At 43.2% G+C, this 27211-nt stretch overlaps 1 protein-coding gene across 1 annotated transcript; it reads right to left on the minus strand.

The window, feature by feature from the left end:
- Positions 1-1892: 1892 nt before the first annotated feature.
- CMTR1 (cap methyltransferase 1) lies at positions 1893-26866 on the minus strand. The gene is made up of 23 exons (XM_009072170.1): positions 26737-26866; positions 23417-23559; positions 20921-21079; positions 20434-20526; positions 19051-19122; positions 17698-17792; positions 17521-17593; positions 17125-17323; positions 14578-14696; positions 14228-14324; positions 12868-13000; positions 11504-11683; positions 11043-11099; positions 10002-10059; positions 9237-9305; positions 8940-9071; positions 8317-8439; positions 7630-7721; positions 6942-7010; positions 5485-5532; positions 4855-4967; positions 4200-4308; positions 1893-2477 (listed from the first exon to the last, which is right to left on the minus strand). Exons 1-23 carry the CDS (start codon positions 26864-26866, stop codon positions 2345-2347), a joined length of 2496 nt encoding a protein of 831 aa, XP_009070418.1. The 3' UTR covers positions 1893-2344.
- Between the last annotated feature and the right edge of the window lie 345 nt (positions 26867-27211).

Consider the following 27211-nt stretch of genomic DNA (forward strand, 5'->3'; position numbering starts at 1 on the left):
GATACAAAGCCTAATAACATTACATTGTGCAATTAACATACTATAGACATTCCCTTCAGCAAGACCTTTCTCACCCCACCCTTCCCAACAACCCCTCAGCAGGGAAGCAAGCAGCAAGGGGGCTCACACTTGCCTTCCTGAAGGGAGATTCAGAATCAAGGTTCAGTGCATCAAAAATAAAATTAAAAATAAAAGCAAATCAAAATGAAAAGCTGGAGACAACTGAGTAAACTGAAAGTATCTGTTCCTAAAAGCTAGCCTACAGGCTAACCAGGTTTTATTATACCCTCAGCGGCCTACACTCAGTGTAGTGCACTAGTGTACTTCCTAGTAATCCTTCTGTCTGCCAGCCCACAGGAGTCAAAGCCCTGAGCAGCAGACACAACACTCAGCAAAGGAGCCTGGCAGAGGGATCAGCATGCTTTGCTGACACTCAAACAGCCTCGGGGCACTCCCCAGAAGAGCCAGAATTCAAATTACTCCTTGGGTTAAAAAGCTAACCGTACACTGCCCTGCACATCACAGTTGGAGGTTCTTTATTGCCCACTGGAAGAGATTCCTCCTCATCCCTCCTGGAAGTGCCTTTGCCAAGACAAAGGTACCAGTGACATACCTCTTGTTCTCTAGGGGGAAAGGCCACCTTTTCTTTCACACGTTTCACTAATGTTTGAGAGCAGAGGGGGTCTACAGATCAGCAAGAGGATGCATTAACAGCCTGTTTCAGTAGACCTGTGTCTAAGTGAAAATTTCCATGTTTTGCCATATAAGCTTGTTTAAATCATGCATATGGATGCAGAGAAAAAGAAATAACAATCTAAGCAACTGCTATAGATTCTAGGAGAACTACAGCTTTCCTTAAGGCACAGTTCAGACAACCCCTAAATCAGTTTCCTCCCTACTGCCAGTCTGTGTTTAAAAACAAGCCAATTTAAAAAAAAAAAAAAAAAAAAAAACAAAAAACCAACAAAACCCCCACACAAAACAAAACACCACAAAAAAAAAGGGCAGTTTTGCTGCTTGGCCAAAAGCATTCAACTCTGTGTTAACATCCGATTTATGTGGAAGACCTGGCAAAGTGCCATGGAAGCCAGAATCGAAGGTAAAACCTGCAACAGAACTGAACTTTGAGCCTGGCACAGAAGTGCATGGAAAAGTCTTGACACATAAATACCATGCTGAGTTTCACAGCTCTGTGCCTTTACCCCAGATGCGGTCCCAGAGCCAAATGAGATACAGAAGGTTTCAAAGCCACTCTGACGTTTAAAAAAGGAAAGTCAGGTAAACTTTTCAGTGGGCACAGTCAGGGAACAGGGTTTCTTCTGATGAACCAACATGATCAAAGTCAACACCTCTTTTCACGGCAGCCCTGTGTCTTTTTAACTATGTCAGACATAGCCATAATTTCTTCCAAAGACTCCTGCATCCCAGCCTTCCTATGTCTTCTCTCCCACATCCACTTTCCTCCTTGAAGAGTTGGTAGTGGCACAGAGTACCAAGAATCAAAGCACCTTGATCTCAGACGTACCATGAGGCACGTACATTATCCATGGTACATACTTACAAATTAACCCCAGGGTGCTGGCTTGGGATCAGTCACTAACCTGGAGAAGGGAAATCCTGGTCACAGCAGGTTCTAGAGGTCTGAGAAAACCCTGGCACTGAGCACATCAAATCTGTGCCAGGAAACTCTACTGATCACCTGCATCAGCCTTTGTCCAGCAGGATACCATCACATAGATTCCTATGAGCCAGTAGCCAGTTGAGTGCCTTGAGAGACAGAGGTGTTGACAACACCATGAATACCTAACTTGTGTCCCACAGCTAGCATTCCCCAAAGACATAACACCCTCCACTGGTAAGTGCAGGCTGAGAAAACAGATAGCTGCCAGGAACAATGCAGGGCTGCTTCAATGTGCTGTTGCCCAGCTCTGCCATCAAAACATCTCTGCTCCTTCCCGCACTCCCAGAGAAGCACAAGTCTGGAGAGTTCTGGCACACAAGGAGCTCCACAAACCTTGCTGAACATCTGAACAGGAGCAAAGAAAGCTGCCAGCCCCTTAGCCTCATGCATGCAGTAGGTCAGGATAAAAGGGCGTTAGGCCTTGGCTCCAGAAGTCACCATGGGTACTCCAGCAGCAGGTGCTTCCTGGGCTGTACTCTTATATACACTGCCAGGGTAGAGCCTTATCCTGTGCCTTCTGCATACCACCCCCTGGTTCGATCACCTCCAGGAAATCAGCTCTGGAGAAGACCAGGATAGAAGTTGTGAGGCCTCCCCAGTCTCATTAGTCCCTGAAGAATCCAAGCTGGGCTCAGCCCCCACTGCACCCTCAGGAGAGCAGGGTTAGCGGCAGTGTGCTTGGATGAAAGACAGGACAGTGTCCTTTGACAGCTTCTCTGGATCTTGCCTTTTCTGAGAGTCGTGCACTTTGACACCTTCCCCCCACTCCCAGAAGAGTCGGCTGTAATGGCAGACACTGTGGGCAGAGAGGAGAGCAAGGTTAGATTAGCAGGGGAGGAAAAAGAAAGCACTTTGATCCTAGCCCCAGAGACAGCTGCCCTAGTCATGGGAGCCACATGGAGATACTCTTAACAAGTGCCTTAGAAAAGACCAGTGCATTCATTCACCTTACAAACTCTACAGCCCCCAAATACAGCTACTGCCAAGCCTAAGAGATTTCCATGGAAACATACTTCTTAATTCTAGCTTCACTCAAATTCAGTTCAGCATTTGCTAGGAGGAGTCAGGTCACTGGGGGAAAAAAAACCCCAAACCTACAATCCTCCATGTTTTTCAGAGGATAAAACTGTCATTGCAGGCAATGGCAAGGCCTTAATGAAGAATTTAGAAAGCCTGTTAGGACCAGCAAAATAGTCACTCACCACAAGCCTACTATAATTAGTAATAGCTGTCCTGTGGAGCTTTGCAAACAAACAGCACTTCCCACTGTACAAAAGCAGCTAGGATCATCCCCTCCTTCCCCTCGTGTGAAATAACAAAGCTCCACTAGGCAGCTGAGCATTCAGGTCCTACACCACCATCTCTCACTCCATCTATCAAGCACAGTCCTCCCTCATTGCATCACAGTCCCAGACATAATGAAATCAGAGCTGCTAATTACTGCCAAGGCAGCAGCCTTTAGTTTTGTACAATTACTGACACTTAATATTCATAGCTTATTTAGTGCTTCTGCAGGACTACCACAGCAACAAGAGCACATGTCAATGGCTAATTATAGACATTAGTACTCACTAACCACAACACAACACATCCCTTCTGGAGTCTCACACAACCACTCCCTCCACCTCCTCAGATACTCCTGCAGGTTCACACTGGCCTATTTCAGGCAGAACTAACCCTATCTTGACACATGGAGGGAAAAAGCATCACATGCCTCTGCTTTTTAAGCCTGTTCTTCCATTTACCCCACTAAGGAAAGCTTAAGATTTCTTGAGAGCACTGTTCTAAGGCAGGTAAGGAGATCCAAAGGGAGAAAATCAATTTCATATCAAGCTCTAGCTCAGAAGCACAGTCCTGGGTAGTGATGGTAGAGGGCGTCCCTTGAGACTAGCTGAGGGCAGGGTGTGCAGAACATCTCCACCCATGAGCCCTGAGGTGTCACAGGCTCAGGATTTGCTGAATTTAAGTAATGATCTTAGCTTAGTACTCAGTAGATACAGATGGGGTTCTGACTGTTCAATGACAAGCCGCTGCATCCTTTCCCAAGAAGCTGCTGCTTTGCTCTCTCACACTCTCTTTAAAAAGCTCCCAGCCTCCCATATCTTATTCCAGAGCCTGGGCTAAATGAACTGGGATTTGCTTTTAAATTAGCAGTGTCCAACCAAGCATGTTAAAATACACAGATGCAGCAAATTACAGTTGCTGGGCTCAATTTCTACTTCCCTGTGTGCAGGAGGTTTAGTAACTTGTACTCTGCTGCAGATAGGGGAACAAAGTTGGTATGTGTGTTATTCATAGCCATTAATTGCAAAATCCATGATTCCAGATCAGCAGTTTCCTAAAAGTCTGAGAAGGTGCCAGCTCCTGCAGCATGCCCTGCTGGTGACCAAGCTGTGCTTGCACTGCAAACAACCAAGAACACAGCACTCCTCAACTCCCTTCCAAATAAATATCCAGGCACACACACAGACTGGCATACAGCTATCCCTCCACAGCCTCAGCTCTGGCCTATACTCACTGAAAAGGTGCAATGGCTTCAGGAAGGAGGCTGTATGTTGCTACATTGGTCATTTTGTTGAAGAAGAATTTCCTCTTGAAGTTTTTGCTGTATGCCATTGTCCAGGGATCTAGCAAAAGAGTTACAGGGATCAGACAGAAAATGAAAGGGAGACAAAAAAAATCACCATATAAAACAAATCCAGTGCTAGCAGGGAAAAGAAACACATAAGAAAAATTGCGATCCTTCTGTTAATCCTTTTTCCTTCCCTCCCCCAAGATGACCTGCTTCCCACGCTGTTCTCTATTCACTGAGAAAAATCCCTTCTCCCTGCATCTAGAAGTTGACATTCCAAATAGGGTATTTCTATGTACTATTGCTGTGGAAAACATCTTGATGAAAAATGGTTCTCTCGTTAAAAAAGAAAGCAATCAGTCATGCAAATAAATGGAATTACACACACAATAGCTAATCAACCCACAACAGAGTAACCGATCATATAAATACCCTAACCCTTACCCAAATCCAAGCTATCCTCATTACGTACAAAGAGGTAATCTCTAGCCATTGGAATACTCCCATTAATTTTTTACCAAGTTACAACAACAGTGAGCCCCATACTTTTTACTTGGAGAGAAAGAACAGTTGAGTAAGAGTGGGGACTGTGTCTACCTACCATTCATAGTCCGTACGATGTAGAGCCCTGTGGGCACAAAGTGTCGGTCATCTCGGCCCGTGTAGGACAGCCGGGGCATTCCCCCTGAACTCTTGATGACTTTCATCTCTAACCTAAACGTTGAGAGAAGGCAGTGATAGAGATTGGCTGTTTCTTTCTTTATGATCCTCTGGCACACAGCACACCACCTGCACACCCTATCCAGAGTGTCACAGTGAGACCTGACAGCACCGCACATGGCGGGACCAAATCATCACATCCTGGAGAATTTAGTCTCTTCGCCTTCCCACATAGGGCCCGAGAAACCAGCCAGAACTGTCTGGATCAGGTTGCCAATGGAGTGTTGCCATGAAGAACTTTTGATGATCTACCATAATTCATCCAAACGAGATTGATCTTTCAGGCCACTGAGAAGTCACTGATACTTCTGCACACAAACTCAAGCACTATTGCTACTCCAACTGTTGTCAAGCACGTTGGTCACATCCACAGCATTAGAATGCAGCAGAATGAAGCTCTGAGTCAGCAGCATCTCAGAAAGAGCAGCCACCTCTAGCACAGATCAGCACATCCCTCCCATTCCTGTGCACCTCAATGGGCTCTAATGTTTCATTTGCACCAATCACTTACCTCACAAAAATCTTCTCCATTTCCTCCAACCTGTACACTTCCTTCACTCTGGCAGGAAAAGAAAAACATGATTAAAAAAAAAATTAAACTGGCCTTTTTTTTCTGTCCGAGCTACAGGGAGCAGCCAAATGGTTGATTTTGTACAGCATGAGGAAGTCAGGCATGACTGAGGTTCATCCTTCTCCTCAATCTTATGCTTCAGTGCCTAATTTCTCCTGGCTTGAGAAAACCTGACACCTGCACATTCATGGCTGGGTTGCTGTAAGCAGCATATGAGCATCCTTGCTGCTAAGGAAGCTGTGCATTTTTACCTCAGGTTAAGTACACAGAAAAGTAAGAAAAATGAAAGTCAGGTGCTTTTATTTTCCCATCAGATAAATTCACCAAGGTCAGTCCCAGGCAGGTTCTGGCCTCAGCGTGTTGGCCTCACAGTGAAATTAAACAACCTGATCTTCACTATCATTATCCTCAAGGATGCCACAAACTCCATAGTTACCTTGAGGTAAAAACAGCTTTTTTTATTTCTGTTTATAAATCAGTACAGATGATTTTGAGTCATCATTCTGTCATTATATCGAACTGGTTTTATTGTTCTGCGACACAGAAAAACCAATCAGTAAGTTTCAAAAGCACGGTCTTTGATCTAACACCCCAACCACCCATTTCCCATAACTGCTACAAGCACTGGGCTTCAAAGAGCACAGTTGGACCACTTTAACACCTTTTCACAAGATCAGCAAAGGACTCCTCTACAACCTGTTTTCACAGCTCTCCTCACTTCACCTTCAGCCCTCCACAGTATTTTAAGCTCCTCCAGTTGTCTGTCCTTTAAAACTGTCTTGAGTCTGAGATCCCACTCATCTTTCATTAAGCCACCAAGGAGAACTCCAAATTCCTCCATATTATTGCAACATTTCCAGCTTCTGAATCAGAAATTGTTTTGTCCACAATACCTATCTGATGCCCAGCACAGCGATGCTCTTATGCTCCACTGTAGGAGAAATGGAGGGTCAAGAGACAATGAAAAGCTGAAGCCCTTTGTCAGGAAATTTCTTGGGGTTGTAACTAAAGCCTTATCCTTGTAAATGCTGGTCAGCACCTCACCTACTAACAGTCAGCATCACTGTAGTGCTGCTGACCTGTCAGGGCAGACAAGGACAGAATTCTTTGCAACAATTAAGCTGAGTGCTAGACCTACTATCACACATACTTGAAATCAGCACCAGCCAATCCAACTGTGATGAAAATGTCACTGCTTGACATGGGAAAGGAGGGTACAGCTTCTCCACTATCAGTATTTATCTTAGATATTAAAAGAGCTTTTTGCCTCTTTCCAAAGAACATAAGAGAACAATGATTTTCAGCCTGCAATTTAACTCCCCTTCAGCTCCTCATCTTCACCTTCCAACACAATGAAACCAAAGCACACCAGGCTGAGGGCAGGAGTGGTCACTCACCGGATGGGGTTCATATCTGGCCGGCTAGGCTTAGAAACAGCTTTAACAAACTTCTCTGCCAGCCGAATCCTGAATGAGAATGGAAAGAGAACACAGCAATTTAACAAGATCTTTGGTACAGCAGGTAGGTAACAGTTTCAGTGGAACAGCTAATCAGACACTTCAGTACATGCAGACTGCCTCCACTGCTTGCCAAATGGGTCTGAGCAAGACTTTTTTCATCCCACTCTCCCAATTCAGTGCCCAGTGATACTGGCTATTATCCAATAGAAATGAGTCTTCATAGCTTATTCTACAAGCTCACGTGCTGTTGAATGCATTGATATATCAGCAGGATAGTAGGACTAGTCCCCAGGAAGGAAATAGAAGGGCTCATTCCTTCTCCCACAGCTAGTTAACAGTTATGCCCATTCATATTCCCAGAATGCTCAGTTCACCCAAGCTGTGCCTGGCTCACCCCAGACTAAGGAAGGAGGTAGACCTGCCCTCCTCCACAGAGAAGATACAGCTGGAGAAGGCTGTATGCACTTCACTTCAGAGCAGCTTCATTCACAGTTCATCTTTATAGCAGTGTTTCAGCTGAATGTACTTGTCTCTCCATGCTCAGCATTCTGCTTTCAGTGTGAACACTGTTTCCCAGTCACTCCTACTCATGTACAAGAAAGAAGCTTCTCCAGATCCTACATACCTCTGGTTGAAGTGCTGTGTTCGAACATCATTGCCATTCAGCACCAAGACATCGAGGATGTGGATGGCACTGATTTTTCGCTGGGCTTTCCCCTAAGGAGGGCAATACAGAGATTTACTACTCAGACTGTTGATATTTCAGCTTTGATTTGTAGCTTAGTTTAGGCCAGGGGGTCATTCTCTTCTAGCAAGAAAGCACCTTTCTAGATATCAGAAGCACACAAATTCCATGCTACTCATTTTATAGTAACATGTCATCCTCCAAGGACTGGTGTGTCTCAAATACCCAGTTCTGTCTTAGGGGAGGAGAGAGGGCAGGACCACAGCTGTGAATACAGCATGAGAATCTTTCTTCCATGGTCTGCAATCACTAGAGTAAAGAGCCACAGACACATGAAGTCATGGTGGCACTGTCATCTGCTGCTCCACATAGAACAGCACCATGTCTGGTCCAAAGTGTTTCCAAAATAATTTTAAAAGGTCGTATCTCTAGCACTGGACACAAAGAAGGAACTTAATCCAAAACAGTTACTCAAAAGAGCATATACAAAAAAACTTCACACCCTTGGACCCAGCACAGGTGGGACATTTATTCTGCAGTATCTTAACAGAGAATAGGTGAAAATGCTCTTTGTATTTGCAGCCACTTAGTAAGCACAGCCTCTTACTTGGTAAGAGTAGCTCCTACCTCTCCTTTCAGCTCATGAACAATCTCCACAGAAAGAAGAGTATCTCGTGGCAGCTCAGTTTTCAAATCCAGCTTTGTCCAGCGATCTGACTGGCGACCACCCCAGGTGTAGATCTGCGATTTCTGTGTGTAGAAAGCAGAGTCAAATTCAGCCAAAGCTTCATGAGAGCAAGGGTGGAAGGAGAGACCCCTGACTAACTGCAGAGCAGCCCTCAGAGAATTTCTTAGTCCTAGGTTGTCACAGGCAGTTTCTTTGTCAGAAGTTTAAAGGAAGAACCTTAATCTCTACAGCAAAGGGACAAAAACACTGATTCTAACCTGCCAGTGACTTTTCATACCCACACAAAGAACCAGAAATAGAACACCTTCAAAAGGACAGTGAAGATAATTACAGACATTAGCAAGAGTGAAGGTCTCTGTGTAAGCTGAAATTACAAAACCAGGGTTAATTAGTGTGAAAAGCAGTGATGTCAGGAGAAAAACAAAGTAACTAGCAGTCTCAGACTGCTGATGGGGATCCTTTTTGGCCTTTGAGGACAGGAAAAGGATGAGATGAAACTGCAAGGCTAACAGTAGCAATTGAAATAAACCAGCAAAACTCCCAAACTGTTTTCAGCACTTACCCCTAGCCCCAAAAGGAACTTCTGCTCACTTCCAGACACCATGCACCGGTAATCTAACACTTGGCGAATTTTCTCCAGTGTGCTGGAATTCAGAGGAGTGGGTTTGTAACTGAAGGTATCAATGTCTGTGCCCTAGAGACCAAAATATGAAAAAGTTAGATACAATCCATCAACAGGTAAGTAAATGCAACATTTACATGAAACAATAATCCAGGATGAGTTTCTTCCTCTCTTAATTCCAATGGGAGTTATATTTGTATGAAAGGACTCAGAACAAGCTTCTGGGCAAGGTCTCACCTGGATCAGCTCAAAGAACTTGGACTTGGGATCTGAAGATGAAGGAGCAACACGAGCTTGATCAGGAATCTGAAAATAAATCCAAATAATTGATAGTAAGTGTTATTCTTTGGCACATATCACTTGGTGGCGATTAATTTGTTTCTGGTAAGTTCCTTGCTTCTGATAAGTTCCTTCTGGTTTCAATATACGACAGAAATACCCCTGAAACTCCTGCTCTTGGGATTCCAGTTGATTGGAGAGGTCATGTGGCAAATAAAAGGTCTCACAGGTTTTGCAAATTTAATATAGGCATACCACATCTCTCAGAAAACAACAGGCAACTTCAGAAAGATTTAGACTAAAGCTTTGATTTAATGCATGTTTTGGTGAAATACTCTTTCATCCAAGACACACAATCAGCCTGTGAAACTCACTGCCGTATCTATGGCCCCACTGCAGTCAAAAGCTCATGAAACAGGAACTGCAAACTCATACAACAAGACCTTTTAGAGAGCTCTGCTGCTTGGGATTTAGGTGCTGAGTTTACTCTCTGTACAATGAAGTATTCTCAACTGCAGGAAAAAAATCTGCTCAGTTAAGCTACACACCTACCAAATCAGGGACAGCCCATTTGCTTACATAAACAGCTTGAAACAACCTCTAACTTCCCCACAAGAATGTATTGAGGCTCTGGCTGAAAAGTCCTATCTGTACTGCAGCTCCCCTCTTGTTTCACCACAGCAAGGACACCTTCACAACCTCACTGCTTTACAGATTACTTACCCCCCATAGTTGGAGACACTCCTTCCGGATTTCAGCCTGCCGTGGCTCACTCAGGGTCCTAAAGAAAGACACCAGACTGTTAAATTGGTGACACTGCCTTGATCTTGCAGCACTACATATCCCAGCCCTATAAAATTTGGATCTTCCAGCATCTGGCTGGAGAATGACAAACATGCACTGCTTCACAACGGGTTATAGAAAAGAGGATGCTGCCTTCCCTCCCCACCCTCCACCCATCTCCAGTCCCAGTGTTCAGCTTTGTTTCATGGTCTGAAATACTGATTAGCAGCCACTACTCCATTCCATCAAAGTACCACTGGGTATAAATATGTTCAAGAAGCTACATATTAGTATGAACTTATGCTAATCTCCAAGAGCTGGGTACACAGTCCTACTTAAGAACAGCAATGAAGACTTGCTGAAGGCCACACAAACAAACGAAAGTGTCAATGTTAGGTTTAACTCTTAGGTTAATTCCTAACTACCCAAGTCACTCAACTTTCTACCATGTATTATCTCTGAATAACACCTGAACAGAAAAGCCATAGCAGGGAAACTGCTATACATCACAATGGCTTTAGTTTTATGCAAGAAATTAACATCATAAGCTTTAGGTAATTCTAGGTATGTAACTTGGATGCTTTGAATTGCCCCTGGAAAATGAACAGCTATTGAACCACACTGAACTTAGATTGTCACTGTTGAATTGAACATACCACCTTGGAGTTACTGTTCTGTTTATATCCCTGGCTAAGAAGCAAGCTCACTTATGGTAAGTGGAAACCATGCAATGCATGGAAGGCTTCTCAAGGGTGATAATAAACCATCAACCATCAGGACACCTCCAGCCACCCACAGGTTTCTGCTAATAACTCAGGCAGGGACACAAACTGAGCTACCTAAAAGCACTATTCACTTTTGTGGCTCCAAAGGCCAAGACAATTACCAGCTCAAATCAAGAACATATTAAAGAAGAGCAAAACCAATTCATTTATGGTAGGTTAATTCAGTCCTCACCAAAAGCCAGAGGAATATACTCACGTGTCTTGAACAAAGGCACGAATTTTGGCTAATGCCTTTATCTGAACTTTGCAGTGGCTGAAAGATAAGACAAGCTTCAGTCAGGGAGCAAATTAATCACCACCAAGATTGTTCTACTGTTCAAAGCAAGAAAGAGTGCTGGGACAACAGGAAGAAACCAGTTTGATCCTCAAAGCAGTGATGGATCCTTACCAAAATGATCCAAACTGACAGGAAGACCACTGGAACAAATTAGGCAGTAGCCTCATTTCTTTTCTACACAGTATTCAGAGGCCAAACAGTTACTAGCAGCAATACAGAATTTCTGTCTGCACAATGTCCCTCTGCTCTGCTAGAGGCTCTCAGGGAGCAAAAGCAGAGCAGTGTAGCAGCATGGAAAAGCACCTCCAAGTGCTATAACTGAAAGCCATGCTGGTTAACCTGCCTACAGCCAGCAGCCCTCATCACCCACAGACACTCACTTTTCATTGGACTGGACAATGTAATTGTAAAAATCCTGGTTGTCTTTGATCACATTCAATGGGACAATAAGATTCACATCCACATCAGAGTTGCGCAGCTGGTTGAGTCTGATGTTCACTGAGAAGAGGTATTCCCGCACATCATCAATCCCTGACTTCAGTCCTTTGCATACCACGTACCTGCAGAGCAAGGCAGGGAGATCATGTGTCTTCAGTTCTTATACACAGCCAACTTTCCTGCCACACTCACATTATAAGAAGAGTTTCCCAAATCCCAAGAATTATTTCCTCCTAGATATCCCTAGGAAGGTACAATCCCACCCATCAAAGTCATCATACATCTTCTACGCTATGGAAAGATTGGGAAATACAACCCTATGTAAACTCCCACAGATCTCCCTCAAATAGTAAACCAATTCTGCTAAGCTTGGCAGGTACAATGAAAATACACATCGTATCATAGAATGCTTTGGGTTGTAAGGGTGCTGAAAGATAATCTAGTTCCACCCCCCTGGCATGGGCAGGGGCACCTTTCACCAGACAAGGCTGCTCAGAGCTCTATCCAGCCTGGCCTTGAACACTCTCAGGGATGGGACATCCACAACCTCTCTGGGCAACCTATTCCAGTGCCTCATCATCCTCACAGAAATTAACTGTCTCCCAATACCTAATCTAAACCTACTCTCTTGCAGTTTGAATCCATTCCCCCGTGCTCATCTAAATAGTCTCTCTCCATCTTTCTTGCAGTCTCCCTTCAGGTACTGGAAGGTTGCAATTAGGTCACCCCTATAAGTAGTCTCTTCTCCAGGCTGAACAAACACAATTCTCTCAGCCTTTCCTCATAGGAGAGGTACTCTATCCCTCTAATCATCTTGGTGTTCCTCCTCTGGACTTGCTCCAACAGGTCCATGACCTACCTGGGAAGGGACCCCAGAGCTGCATGCAGCATTCCAGGTGGGGTCTCACAAGAGTGGAGTAGGGGGGCAGAATCACCTCCCTTGACCTGATGGCCACACTGCCTTTGATGCAGCTTAGAATATGGTTGGCTTTCTGGGCTGCCAGCACACATCACCAGCTCATGTCCAGCCTCTCATACATGCTGCTCTAGCTTCACTGGAACCATAGTTGTTTCATGCAAAACACAACTTATTATATATATATCTAGTTCCACAGCTTTCTTCCCATAAGGGTAATTTGGCAAATATAATCTTTACCTCATCATAATTTGCTAAACATCTAACATGTTTCCCCCTTCGAGACAGCTGCCAATTGAGGCAGGTCACAAAGCTTCCACTAGACTTCCCCAAATCCATCTATAGCAGTATTTAGAGAACAGGGTTTCTTTAGCAGATCAAGAATCTCACCTCTCCGAGTTAGCAGGGCGGCTTGTCACAGGTTTAAAGATGCACACCCTCTCAAAGCAGCAGTACAGCAGATAAACAAGTCCCACACTGAATGGAGTAAACAGGTCAAAGGTTTTGCAGACAAAATGTCCTCCTAGAAAAAAAAAAAAAAAAAAGAAGTACACCAATACCAGCAGATTATAAGGAAACAAGGAGATACCAGGCATCTCAATAACTTTCTCTTCTGCATGAGTAGTAATAGTGTTTCTGTACAGTTAGACAGCATCCAAAACACATCTATGAAGTGAGCCAGCAAGGCTTCATGAAACCTCTTCCCCATGTCTCTGCAGTAAAGAGAGAAAAGCATTTCCCTGACCAGAAACAAATCAGTATGTAAGCAAGCCTTTACCTACCCCCAACCCTTCCCTTCCAGGCCCAAACTCTGCCCTATGGCACAGCAGCATGCTATGCCAAAGCCTTCATGGAAGAGGAGCTCCAATATTTGCAGCAAGGAACCTCAGGCTGAAGGAGGCTGCTAACAGATGTTACCTAAACAGAATAACTTGCCATCTAGAGAGAAAAGAGTCTGTGTTGCTCCTCACCTTCAAACGAGATTGCCAATTTTCCCAAGCAAAAACCAGGCAGTTTTACAGAACTATTATCTACCCAGAAAAGAAGGCTGCCCCTTTTGCCACATCACATTTGAGACTACTGCTAAGTAGATCATTGCCTCAGGTACTTCTAAGCATAGGGCACAAGATAAAAATTATCATTATGTCACCATTTGTCTTCTGCATCAGTACCAAAAGCTAACTGAACTCAGTGGAAGAGAAGAGCCATCAAAATCAGATACAGTTGTAATGGCCATCATTCAGCCACAAGGAGGTACAGCTAAGACAATGTGAGAAATCATCTTGTCTCTTGTCTGGTAACAGGGATACCAGATTTAAAGAAGAAGAGCCACAAGTTAGAGGGAAGGATGTTCCAGACAAAGACCACTCTCTGTTCCAACCAGCTGGAATATTCAAGAAGCAGCTGGTCCAGCTAGTGCCATAGAACTCAGATATACTGTCCAGTTATCACAATAGTGACCTTAGTCTAAGACAGTTACATAACCTAACAAATTAAGAGGTTTAAACTAATGCATTTTACCCCATGCTTTTAAATAAAAGCAAAACAAACATAGATAATTTTTTTTCTGACAAGTTGTCTTAGCTTTGTGACACCCATCTCAGATATATGTGCACACATTCAATTCTGTGCAACTTAGCCTCACTGCAGAGCAGACTTCAAGGCACATTAGCAAAAACTGTACAGCAACCTTCCACAGTGCCACCCACACCTTAGAGGAGGAAGAAGAAGATTAATGGATAAAACATACCTGTCCGGACAATGGACAGTGCTGTAAGGAACTGGCAAAGCATGAGCTGTTTGCTTAGGATTTCTTGCAGATTCTCCTGACCCTCCACTGAGAAACCCTGCAAAGCACACAGCATATGGTCAGTATCTCCACAAGTCTGTTGGTCAAGCAAAGGATTCTGTGGAGCTAAATCATGGAATCTTGATAATTTCTGTTGCTTTAACGTAAAAGAGCTACTACCAGGAATTTTAATGGCAAGCCTTGAAGAATTTTCATATTGTAACTACAGACACATGACAAACACCCTACTATATGCAGACTGAGGTATCAGCTTTGGTCAGTAGTACAGGAGGAAAAAGAAATGGACCAACCCCATCAGCCATTAAGAAATGCACTCCCTTGTGATCAGTATTGTCCAAAACAAAATTCTGGAAAGCAGTGATGTTCTCTGATCGAGTGATGTCTCCATCTCCATCAATCCCTCCCTCTCCTGAGGGGAAAAAGACAAATCATTAATGTGTTCACAAGTACAAACATAAGATCAGGATGTGCAGATGATTTATTGTATTCAATCAATCCTTAGTCAGAAATTACAAAGACCTTGAAACAAAGACCTTGATATGCAAATAAGCATTGGCAAATACTCTTGTTCCTTACCAAAGGTGCCTTTTAATTTAGGAAAAACATTCAGATCGTGTGATCAGGCCGAAACAAAGCCATATAATAACCATGCCCAAATGATGAGTAGTACATTAGTCTCAGCAAAAGACAAATCATTCCCTGCACTCCCCTGAGATGAAAACTGACTACGTGACAAATAACATACTCATGCAAGTAGGGATGACACGTAGCTGAACCTACTGAAAATGTAAGATTCAACCTCTCTGCACAGCTTGCCTGTTAAAAACATTTTATTACACACAAGGCAAAATTATTTACATTATGCATTTGCAACCTTCTACTAAGAATTCAAATCATACCAAAGAAACACAATACTATTTCCAAACACAATGTAATCTGGACTTTAAAAAACAACCCCACCCCACCTCAAAAAAAACAAACCTGTAAGAAAGCTTATAAAGGGAGTCGGGAAAGGGAAATAAGAGTTTGTGCACAAACACACAGACAGTTTTCCTATATGGCTCTTTTTAAACAGAGCTACATTGTCCCCCCCAGCTGGTGTTTTAGAAACCTGATCTAAAGCTCACCAGTTCTGACTCCAAAGAAGCCTGAACTTCTATCTGGTATTAGACCCTATAAATCTTCTACAACTACAGCTTCTATTAACTCAACTTGACTGGAAGACTAGAAAGCAGGAAAGATCAGGATGCATGATAGTGCTTTGATAACTAAATTCCTCACCAACCATTCTGTCAGCATATGAAGTGACACTGGAATTTGTTACCATTCTTCACAACACAAATATCACAGCACTATACTTCCCTTCCCATCACTGGAAGAGAGTCTGTACACATCTCACTAGACTTTATAGCGTAACAGATAGAAAATTCATCAAAATCATTGGGCTATTAATTTCTCCAGGTGTGTGCTCCTCTCCATAAGAACATCAGCTTGCAGTGAGTTAAGAAGGTCCAAATACTGCAACCCTTAGAACAATGTGTTTATCTGCCTTGCTGCCCTCGCCATGAACCTTCACTTTAACAGATCGAATCCTCAAGTGCCAACCATTCTTCAAGAGGTCATGGTCAAGAGAGGAAAAAACCAAACATGGCACAACAATGGAAAAGCAAACCCTCTTCTTTATAAGACAGTCACACTCAAGTTTCCTTTACACAGTCTGAAATAAGAAGCAGGAATATTAGCCATCCTTGAATTTCCCTTTCCTATTCCTACACCCTAGGCAGATAGAGGCATCAAACATTAGCAAGCTTAACAAGTTACGATCCATGAGGTGAGATGCAGCAATTGTTTGTGTATACCTGCTTAGTCTGTCTCAAAGCAAGGTAAAACATGTTAGCTTAAATCTCTTTGGATTAAGAAACTCATTTAGTCACAGTGATTCAGATACAGCCTCTAGCCCAAATCTGTTTTATTTATCTTTACTAAGAGCCCACAATCAATTATCAAAGAACAGCTAGGAAGGTCTGATACAGAAGCCAACTGACAGTCAGGCAAATGAGGGTTCTATCTCTGGCTCCGCTAATACATCTTTGGGCAAATCAGGAGGCTGGAGCACATCCCCTATAAGGACAGGCTGAGAGTGCTGAGGCTGTTTGGCCTAAAGAGAAGGCTCTAGAGGGACCTTACAGCAGCCTTCCATTACATAAAGCAGCCTACAGGCAAGATGGGGAAGGACTCCGTATCAGGGAGTGACAGAACAAGGGGTAATTGCTTCAAACTGAGAAAGAGTGGGTTTAAATTAGGTATTAGGAAGAAATTCTTTACTGTGAGGGTGGTGAGGCACTGCCAACAGGTTGCCCAGAGAAGTTGTGGATGCCCAGACTCTGTTCAAGGCCAGGCTGGATAGGGCTTTGAGGAACCTGGTCTAAGGGAAGGTGTCCCTGCCTGTGGCAAGGGAGGTTTGAGCTAGATGATTTTTAAGGTCCCTTCCAAGCCAAGCAAATCTATAATAAGTCACCTCATTCACTGCGTTTCAGACTGAGATCAGTGATGTGAGAAAAATATTGTAAAGCAATCTTACAGCACTCTACAATGTTCAGATAATCAAAGCACTGAAGTATCACACACCTTCCCAGGGAGGACTGAAAATAAATGCAGAAACATGACTTGATATGCAAACTCACCCATCTCAACCCCTTTCTCTGATGGCAGCTTCCTTCTCCCTCGCAAAATTGTTCCCTATAAACAGGCTTCTCCTAGATCCCTGTGCTGGTATCAATCCCAACTCTGCAGCATAAGCAGAAATGTCAAGTAACACTCAAGTATGCACCACATACCATAATAGGGTTCAAAGAGCTCACTGGAAGCAGAATAAAAGTCCTCCAGTTTAAAATCATTTGGTCCTTTCAAGGTCATGCCAAATCCTTTCGCATGCCACTTCCGTCTCCACAAGACATATTCTGAGAAGCCTCCGGGACCAGCACACACATCAGCAAAGTAGAGCAGCTCTGCATCATACTCCTTTATCAGAGGCACCTGCAAAAGGAAACTGAGGACATTCTACTGATCCATAACAGTACCCATCAGTCAAATCAGATACACCAGAACCTTTACTACTCGTAGAAGCCTTTGAAACACCTGTTTTCCCAGCTCGTCTCCTAAGAATTCTCATTTCTCCCCACCTTCTACGTTCTCTGAAAAAGCACTGCTGTTTGAAAGTTAGAGGTCCTCACCCCATGGTAGTCCTTAGGGTTTGTAAACATGTAGTCAAAGACATGGTCCATATTTGCCATCTTCATTGCAGCTCTGTGAACACATAAATAGGGACCTATTGAGTTTCATCCTTGGCTCCTACAGCTGAAGGTGGGCATAGATGGGAAAGGGGCTACGCTACCAGACGTTCTACAAACCTGTTCAGAAAGAAAGCTCCCCGGATCATCTCATAGGGGTTAGACCTTGTTCGGGCTCGACGCATTTCCTCTCCATCCAGCTCATCAAATACACTCTGCACAACCAGAAACAAAGTTCAGCTGGACCTGGCACAAGCTGGATGCATAGCTAGGCATGACCATTTCCTATCCTCATGCTTCTCTCTCCTTAGACAGTAAACTCCATGCAGGATTTTATTCACCAACACAATGTTTCTCCATCACATAATGATACTGACTCTTCTTCTAACCGACCTCAGCTATCAAGCCAATTAAGTAACATTGCAGAATTCTGTACTGATAGCTCCAGAACCTGATAATGTAGTTAGCCACCTCAAAAGCAGTACCAAACCAGGTTATTTCTTTCACACATATACACACACACTCACACCCTTACTGCAATTTACAAGGGTATGATAAAATTCAGAAGGGAAGATGCAACACACAAGAAAAGAAGGGGAGCTTATTTCCTGAGCTTATTCAAGTCTTCAGCCTTTCAGCTGGACTAAAAAAGGGAGACTGTTTTCAGTCATCTCTGTCCTGCTTTTGGCTGGGGTAGAGTCAATTTTCTTCACATTAGCTATATTTTTTTTCTTAGTAGCTGTATTTTTGATTTGTGATGGAAACAGTGTCGTAATATAGAGATGCTTTTGTTATTGCTCAGCAATGCTTGTGGAGCATCAAGGCCTTTTCTGCTTCTCCCACTGCTCTGACAGCAAATAGGCTGGGGGTGCACTCTAGTGGACTTTGGAAGGGACACAGCTGGGACAGCTGACCCAAACTTTCCAAAGGGGTACTCCATGCCATAGGGTGCCATGTTTAGTATAAAAAGCTGAGGGGAAAAAGAAGCAGGAGACATTTGGAGGTTTTGTCTTCCTAAGTAACTGCAGCATGTGATGGAATCCTGCTCTCCTGGAGATGGCTGAACACCTGCCTGCCCATGGGAAGCAGTGAATTAATTCTCTGCTTTGCTTTCCTTGTGTTGAGTGCCTTTTGCTTTACGTATTAAGCTTTATCTCAACCCATGAGGTGTTTTTCACTTTTATCCTTCCAATTCTTCCCTTGATCCTGCTGGTGGGGAATGAGTGAGCAGCTGTCTGGTGCTCAGCTGCTGACTGGAGTTCAACCAAGACAATCTCTTAGAAGGCTGGGGTTCAAAACAGGTTGCTGAACAGACAGTAAACCCCAGGATATTAGGTCATCCCAGTGACATGGAGGTGAAAGAGGACATTCAGGGCTCTTACCAATCACCTAAATAAACTTCTCAATCCTCTTCAATTATCTATTTTGCTTGCTTCCCCAAAATTCCAGTTCCTTTCTAAAAGAGGGACTCACCTTGCACTGCAGAACATTACGTAAAAGCTCTTCGTTGCAGAACTCTGTTTCATCTTCAATCACCATCTTCCTCTGGAACAGGACAAGAACACAGAAAGCATTCAGCAAACATGATATCTGTCATTTCGGTAGGCAGCATGTACCAATGATGGAAGAAGGCTAACAACCAGATACTAGGCTGTGTTAGCAAGTACATGGTGGTCAGGCTGATTCTCCCCTCTTAGGCATCTTTAGACTACATGTGAAATGCTGCATCCAGTACTCCCCACTGGAAGACAGACATACTGGAGCAAAATCAGCAAAAGGGCCACCAAGATGACAAGGGTGCAGAAGCACCTGGTATACCAGGAAAGACTGAGATAACAGTTTGTTCAGAATGGAGGAAGGGAGATCCTATTGCTGTACCTAACAATGAGACAAGTGCCTAGTGGCAGAAAACAGAAAAGACTGACCTAGACTCCTAGAGATGTACAGCAATGGGACAATAAACAATGAACACGAACATAAAAAATGCCCATTAGCCCATAAGTTTTCTTTTGTCAGCTGGGTTATTTTGCTGGTTTGAGCTGAAGTAGAGTTAGCTTTCTTCACAGAGGCTAATATGGGGCTATGTTTGGGTTTTGTGCAGAACACAGAGTTGATAATGCAGAGATGTTTTTGTTATTGCTGAGCAGAGCTTACACAGAGTCAAGGCCTTTGCTGCTTTCCGTACTGCCACACTGGCAAGGAAGTTGGGGATGCATGGGAGATTGGGAGGAGACACAGCTGGGACAGGTGACCCAAACTGACCAAAGGGATATTCCACACCATATGACATCATGCTCAGTATATAAGGTGGGAGGAAGAAGGAGGAACATCTGGAGTGATGGCATTTGTCTTCCCAAGGAACCGTTACGCGTGATGGGCCCTGCTCTCCTGGAGATGGCTAAACACCTCCTGTCTTTGGGAAGCAGTGAATTAATTCCTTGTTCTGCTATGCTTGTGTGTGCAGCTTTTGCTTTCTCTATTAAACTGTCTTTATCTCAACCCATGAGTTTTTGTAGCTTTTAAAAAAAATCCATGCCGTTGGGGGGGGAGTGTGTGAGCGGCTGCGTGGTTCTTGGCTGCTGGCTGAGGTTAAACCACGACAGTTATCAAATACTGAAACAGACCCCCAAACAGGCTGTGAAGTTTCCATCTTTGGAGATACTCAAAACTCGACCAAACCAAGGCCTTGAGCAACCTGATCTAGTTGGACCTGTTTTAAGCAGGAAACTCTGTTAGCAATCTCAAGAGGCTGCTCCCAGCCTGGGCTATTCTACAAGTATTTGACATGGCATTTGTTTCAGACTGAGTAGTGCTACCTTGTCTTAGGCTGGTAAGTAACAAGCTCTAATCAATTACCTTCCCCACAGTCATCCACTCCTTCAGCTCCTGGGCATCTGGGATCTCCGTGGTACACTCAGGGCACCAGTCCACCTTCTCATAGGCACTAGGCTGCAACCACAAGCCATGGGAAAAGCTAAAGTTGTTTTTACTAGCAAAATATGACAATCAATTGCTCCCCAAAAGCTTGCCTCCCAATCCTAGCATAAGGGGTTATGCTGTGACTTTAGGGCCAACACAGAGTTTTTTTCCTCCTACACCACATGTCTTATTTGTTTTGTTTTTAAAATTAAAAAAGAAATCCCCAAACACCTCTGCCACAAAAGAACCCTCACCACTTTCCTCCTATTAGAGTCTGATAATCAAGACAAAGCACAAGTCTAGTACTCTCAAAGTACAGTTTAGAGATACTGGAAAAGAGACAGTTGCCAAAAACCCCCACACTTGCTTCACACATTCCTTCTCACCCCAGCCACAGAAATGGAAATCAAAACAAAGTACTTACCTCTGGCTCATCCTGCCAATCAATATTGAGCTCCCCATCAAATCCTTTCAGGGTCAGCCCAAAGCCTCTCCTTCCCTTCTGATTGGAGGCCTCAACAATATCCTTCCTGCCTTGGCCATATTTTCCCAGACCTTCTCCTTCTCGGAAGCCCATCTTGGCCTATAAAACAAGCAAAGGGAGAACACTGAGGCAAGTAGACTTGAGTTTCCATACTACTACTGAGGTCAAAGATTAGCAGGGAAAATGGCACATCACCCTGAAGTGACTTCAGCATCGAGCATTTTCAATCTCAGTGGTGGCTTTCAGGATTTTAGAGTGAGTTCACAAGACATGAAAAACTTGATCTGAAGAATGATGTTTGAGATGACAGCAAAACACTAAAGGTTCAGTAATGCAGGAACAGCCTGCTCAGAGGGAGAAGCAGTAAGGAGCCTGGAGACATTCATCACAGTGTTCAGTAAGCATGGAAGGACCATTAAAAAAGATGCTGGCACAGGAAAAGAATTCATGTTGTGATGATATTCTTTGTTGCAAACATATATTTCAAGCATCAGTTAAAACTTCACCTAAAACTCAGAGCAGAACTGCAAGACACACTTCTCTTGACACACATACCCATCTCTTAGATTAAAAGAACTATGTTCATTAACTGCTAGTTTTTTGGCCTTTCCTCTCAGTAAATTTTAGCAACAAGAGAACAATAACAAAAAGCAGGGAAGAAGTCAATTTCATATCCTCCAGTATCCATCTACAAGACAGTAAGTAAATTGAAGATTTAATGACTGTTTCACTTTGAATGTTATTCATCTACTCCTTCCTGTGAGAAGCAACAAAGAGATTATTACCAATCTGTATGAGAAACAACACAAGAACATCTGACAGGTTCTATACAAAGGTACATGGTGTTTTCTCATTGCCTTTGCTACCTGGCTCTGAATCACACCTTGAGTTATGTACATCAAATGTCACAGCCACCGAACCTGCTATACACTAGTTTTCTAAGGACAGAATTTTGAACACAGAGTAATCAAGGACCATCTTCCTTTTACTTACCTAATGCTGCCAAATCATTCAACCGGACTTGATACCACATCAATCTTTATATTCAAATTTATGAGGCTTTACAAAGAAAAGCCTCCCAGATTCAGCAGTAAAAGCTCCTGTATTGTGGCAAGTGAAAGCACACTTCCTAATTGGCTCAGGAGAGAACTCTCTAAAGAAAGTCTTGCACTAGAATCAGCAAACTGCTGCCCAGTGCCAAAAACACACATGGACAGATTCTGAAGGGTCAGAAACAGGATTTAACTACTGCAAGGTACAATCAGCAACTCTCACCCTCTGGATCCCATTGAGTTTAGAATTCAGCAATAAAGTTCTTGTGCCACGTAGAGTTGTGATCCTGTTGGTCAGCAGCATTCCACCTCCTTAAGAGGCAGCATCTCCCTCTTCCCACCCCAAGTAGCAGCTAGCGCTTCCCATCTTCTAGCAGAATACAGAACTTCTAACTTGGCAAAGGCAGGTACAAGCTGGTCTACCACCATGGAAAGATTGCCAACTCCTGCATTTGTGAGCACAGCACCAGCACACAACAAAGGGAGGAGACAAAGGGAGAACATTCAGGTCCCCACAAAGTCCCAAACTTTGTCATGTTTCAAGTAATACACAAACTATACTTTTCTTCTCTGCCACTCTTGGAAATAACATTTTTGTTTCTCTGTTCTTTCATGATTATGAGATACTCACAATACCACAGTGATAAAGTTTGCCTCAGGAAATAAGCACGCATCGAAAGTGACTCCACTGCTCTACAGCCTACTATTGCCTTAAACTCGGGAACAAGCTGCCAAATTTGGGATTACCATGAGACAGAGACAGTCAACAACTTTCTTAGAACTTCCTAAAAGCACTTTCTTCCACATACTAACACTGTGCAATTGAGGGGTGGTCGAATGCCTTTAAAGTTTAATTGCCACAGTCTCTATTGTTCACAACTCCCTGCCTTTCTGAGTAATTTCCAGCCCTACACAAAGCAGAGTAGGATGAATTGAAAGAAAAGAAAAAACACCTTAATAACCAAAGTAATAATTCCTCGAGAGTATACCAGACAGCCTCTAAGACCAAACAAATTAATGTCAATCATAGAATTTGAAAAGGCCTTTCTTACAAGGCATTTGTTAATTCAAGCATTGTGAAATAACACATGGTAGGACCTTTTTTTTTTCAAGTTCAGCAAGCTGCCTGATCCAGAGATCCCTCCCTTCTCATTCACCTCCCTTCTCCTCCTAGGCCTTGAACATGAATCAACTTTCATTTTTTAACAGATCCCCTTAAACCAAGCTCTCTCAGCCTGCCTCAGTTACTGGTAGTAGCTGGCTCAGAGATGCAGAGAACACTGCTACAAAGAGGATGAGAATCAAAATACCTCATAACAAACTACTCTTTTCACTTTACTCTTATCAGTTCTTAAGAGTTTGGTCCAGAACTATTTTGACCTACCATGAGCTTTTGGGAGACACTGTTATACATTGAGTAACGAGACGAAGTACCCTCCACAAGAGAGTCTTGTTTGAACTCACTGCTGAAGACTGGTCTTTTTTCATCACTCTCACTGTCAGACCCACTGCTGCTACTGGAAGACTCTGTAAACAAACAAAAAAAAAGTGAGAAAACTGAGAAGGAAAATAAAAGCAAAATGGAAGACAGACATCTCAGTAATCATGTTAAGAATACAGTGTGACTCATTAAATCCTCTCAAGACACACACAGAGAGGACACTTCAGAATCTCCAACGTGCTATGGGAAGCATGCCAGGTGTAATATAAAACACTCCGTGGAACCAACACCTGGCTATCCGCCCCTTTGTCTCAGGGGCACACAGCCTCTCTGAGGCAATGGATTCCAGGCCCTACAAAGTGCTAGGCAAACCCCAGCACAACAGCAGAGCAGGCCACAGCACGACCACAACAGTACTGTGGTATCCCTGACCTTTGCAATGATCCTGAGGCACTAAGAAGGTCCACAGGGATTCTCTGCTGAGAATAATGACAATTACACCTTGATGAAACATAAAGAATTTTCCCCTGTATCCAACTAACAGCAGGTATAAACAGGCCTAACTTAATCAACAAGTACACAGGCATCTACCAAATGGCCAATACTGCAGAAAGAAGGGAAAATTAAACTAAGTGTAAATTTGACCCCACTACCCACCTCAGTAGCAAGGATCTACAAGTTCACCACCTGTCAAAGGTTTTCACCTCTAGAGTTTACTGATACATACAAACTCAAGTGAAAGATAAGACCAGAAGACACCGATCTTTTTTAAAAATAGCCACAAAGGTTTGAGGAAGAACTTTAGTCAAGGTGCAAACAAGTACCAACATACGCAGCAGGCACTCAAACATTTCTCACCTGAAAGTCATCTGAAACTGGTATATCAGAGCCTTCAATGGGCACCAAACAATGAAGCTCTGTAGACACCTAGTTCCACCTGGGGGTATACTTGGGAAGAACCTAAGCCTGTATGAGCTGGATAGTCCTCACTGCTGCTCTATAGTTATGAGATGCTCAAACCTATTTGCTTCATGCTGGATTTAACTGGGATCTGAACAGGAATCATGGTACTCACATCATTTCTCTCAGTCTGCTTTGCACCAGGTTGGTCCCGAGGGAGGCCCTATAACCAGAATCCTTCTGTTTCTCCTGTGGTAGTATCACTATGAGGATGAAGCAACAGCACAAGTTTCCTTCCTGAAATTTACCTACCACCTCATCAGTCATACTGAAGTTAATGCTGTGGGGCAGAGCATACAGACTAGAGCAGCAGCAAATTCACAGCAAGCACAGCCACACTCTGCACGGGACCTCTGCCTCTTGTTTGATTTCTAGTACTTGGCATTCTGTGCTACTTTGTACAACCTGGAGAAGCTGAACTATAAAAGCTGCCCCGAGATAATGTAGAAAATTATTGTTAGTAGAGTTGATCTTTCTGTTTATCACTTTAAAAGCTATTATTTAGCTCCATAGAAGTGCTTAAAAAAACAAAATACATTATAATTGCCTAAAAAGAAGGACTGAACTTCTCTTACACTTGTATGAGTTCAGAAAAAATACAGACTTTTTCCCTCAATTCACAAATCTGTTTCTCCTGTTCTGGATACCTGAGCACCAGTGAAACAACAGGAAACAACTGGAAAATTAACAAAAAAAGGTCTTTACAAGGGAGTGAAGTGAAAGTGACAGTGAAATATACATTGTTAACACCCTTTCACTGCATGCTCAGTGCTTGCTGCTGAACTATCAGTTTTTAAGATTCAGGATCTGTGGCCTCACCCAACACTAGAGTTTTACAGCATCAACCTTTGAGACTTCCACCTGGAGACAAGGAAGGCTGTGATTTCACTTGTGTTTGCACCACTCAATACCCATCTTGACCTTCAAATGTCTGTCACACAAGCTACATTTCTCTTTCCTTCACAAAGTTCTTAGCTAAGAACAGGCACACAAAGGGCTTTTGTCTTAGAGTCAGTTACTGCTTCCTGCTGCTTCAATACACAGCTTCAGTTAACTTTGCTGTCTGCTTTTGAGCTGTGCCTTATTTTCCAGACACTCATACAGTGCTTTAAACACAATACCCACTACACAATCTCAAGACAGTCCCTTCACAACACTTATTATTCTTATGATTTGCTAGGCCATGCTCACCCGTGATCAGATCCTAAATCACTTCTTTCCCCTAGCCTCTCTTCTGTCATCAGAAACCACAATGAGCATAACAGACTACTAAACAATCAGCCCTACCCAAAATGTTGTCCTCGACCCCAGCTCTCACACCGTGCACCTCTGACCTCCTCACTCACCTCTGGCCTTGCCAGACACGTATGCACACAATACCCTGGAACTACAAATACTCCCAAACTGACCCACTCATCTCCCACACACATCCCCTTCCACTTTCACAAGAGGAAGGTTTCTTTATGCATTCAGGCCTACTGTCACTAACACTTCATGACCATGAGAAATCCCAAGACTCTGAAACAGAAGGCATGACAGCGTGGCAATCTGAAGTCCCATCCTGGGAGAGTCTCAAGTGTCCCAAAACAGCCATATCAACTGTGTAGGACAGTCCCCTCATCTTTGGTATGCCCCAAGCTCCAGATGAGAAAGCACACACCAAGCAACAGCACACTCCAAGGCCGTTCGTTAACTCTGAAACAGCTTCTCCTGCCTGCAACCAAACACCTGTGAGCTCTCAGGACTCCCTTCCCACCACAAAAACCATGCTGAACCAGCAAAAGAGATGGTGCTACAATGTAGGAGTCCTGATCAACCTGTCCCTTTGTATTCATCTCAATTTCTCCCATTTGCAGAAATGTACTAAGATTAAAAAAATAGAGAAATTAGTAAGCAAAATTATGATTTGGATGTTTCTTTGCGGCACAACACCCACAACTCCTCACTACTGAGAGTTTCCAAATCAGAAATAACTTCTGAGACTGCAAAGATCAATGTTGCTCATACCTTTACCAAAATTTGTATAGCTTTGGATCATGCACATATCAACTACCTCAACTTCTATTTTCTACATATGAATTCATACAATTCTCAGATTAAAATGCTTACACTAGATTTTAAAAAAGTTTTTAAAAATTCACACCAATCCAAAGTTGTGAAAAGAAAAAAAAATTTAGTTTTTCTCCTAAAGAGAGAGTATGCCCTTTAAGTTCAGGCTATCAGTTATGATTTAGGAAAGCAGTTCAATTCCTAGTTATTATTCAGATTTCCTACAGCAGCATATACCAAATCTCCAACCTTACCTTGAGTAGTATGATTACTCAATTGATTTTCATCATCTGAAGTAGAACTGAGGGTTAATCCCAAGTCTTCTATCCTCTTCTTCTGTTTATTTTGGAAGCTGCTAAATTCGGGTTCTGTCCTTCTCTTCATTTTTGCTGGAAGAAGATGATCACACTTGGCAAACATTGAACACATTAACTGTCTGTAAGGTGCAGCAGCAGGTCACTGACTCAAACCCTCTCTTATAAAACTCATTTCCACAAACACATCCCAGGCAGCTTAGGACCAAATCCTTTATTCATCCCCACAACTCTGATTACAGTCATCCCACACCCTCACTGCACTATGGCCAAGAAATATTTTCTCTTCTACCAGTTCTCTTGCAAAAAACTCACCTTTATCTGCTCTTGCCTCAATTTAGGTGGTCTTTTAACTTGTTTACATCTAACAAACTGCCCATTCCGTATTTCTTCTAAGACAGTCTCTTATTAGGCT

This window comes from Acanthisitta chloris, unplaced genomic scaffold, assembly GCF_000695815.1.
Source record: "Acanthisitta chloris isolate BGI_N310 unplaced genomic scaffold, ASM69581v1 scaffold13430, whole genome shotgun sequence".
Lineage (NCBI taxonomy): Eukaryota > Metazoa > Chordata > Aves > Passeriformes > Acanthisittidae > Acanthisitta > Acanthisitta chloris.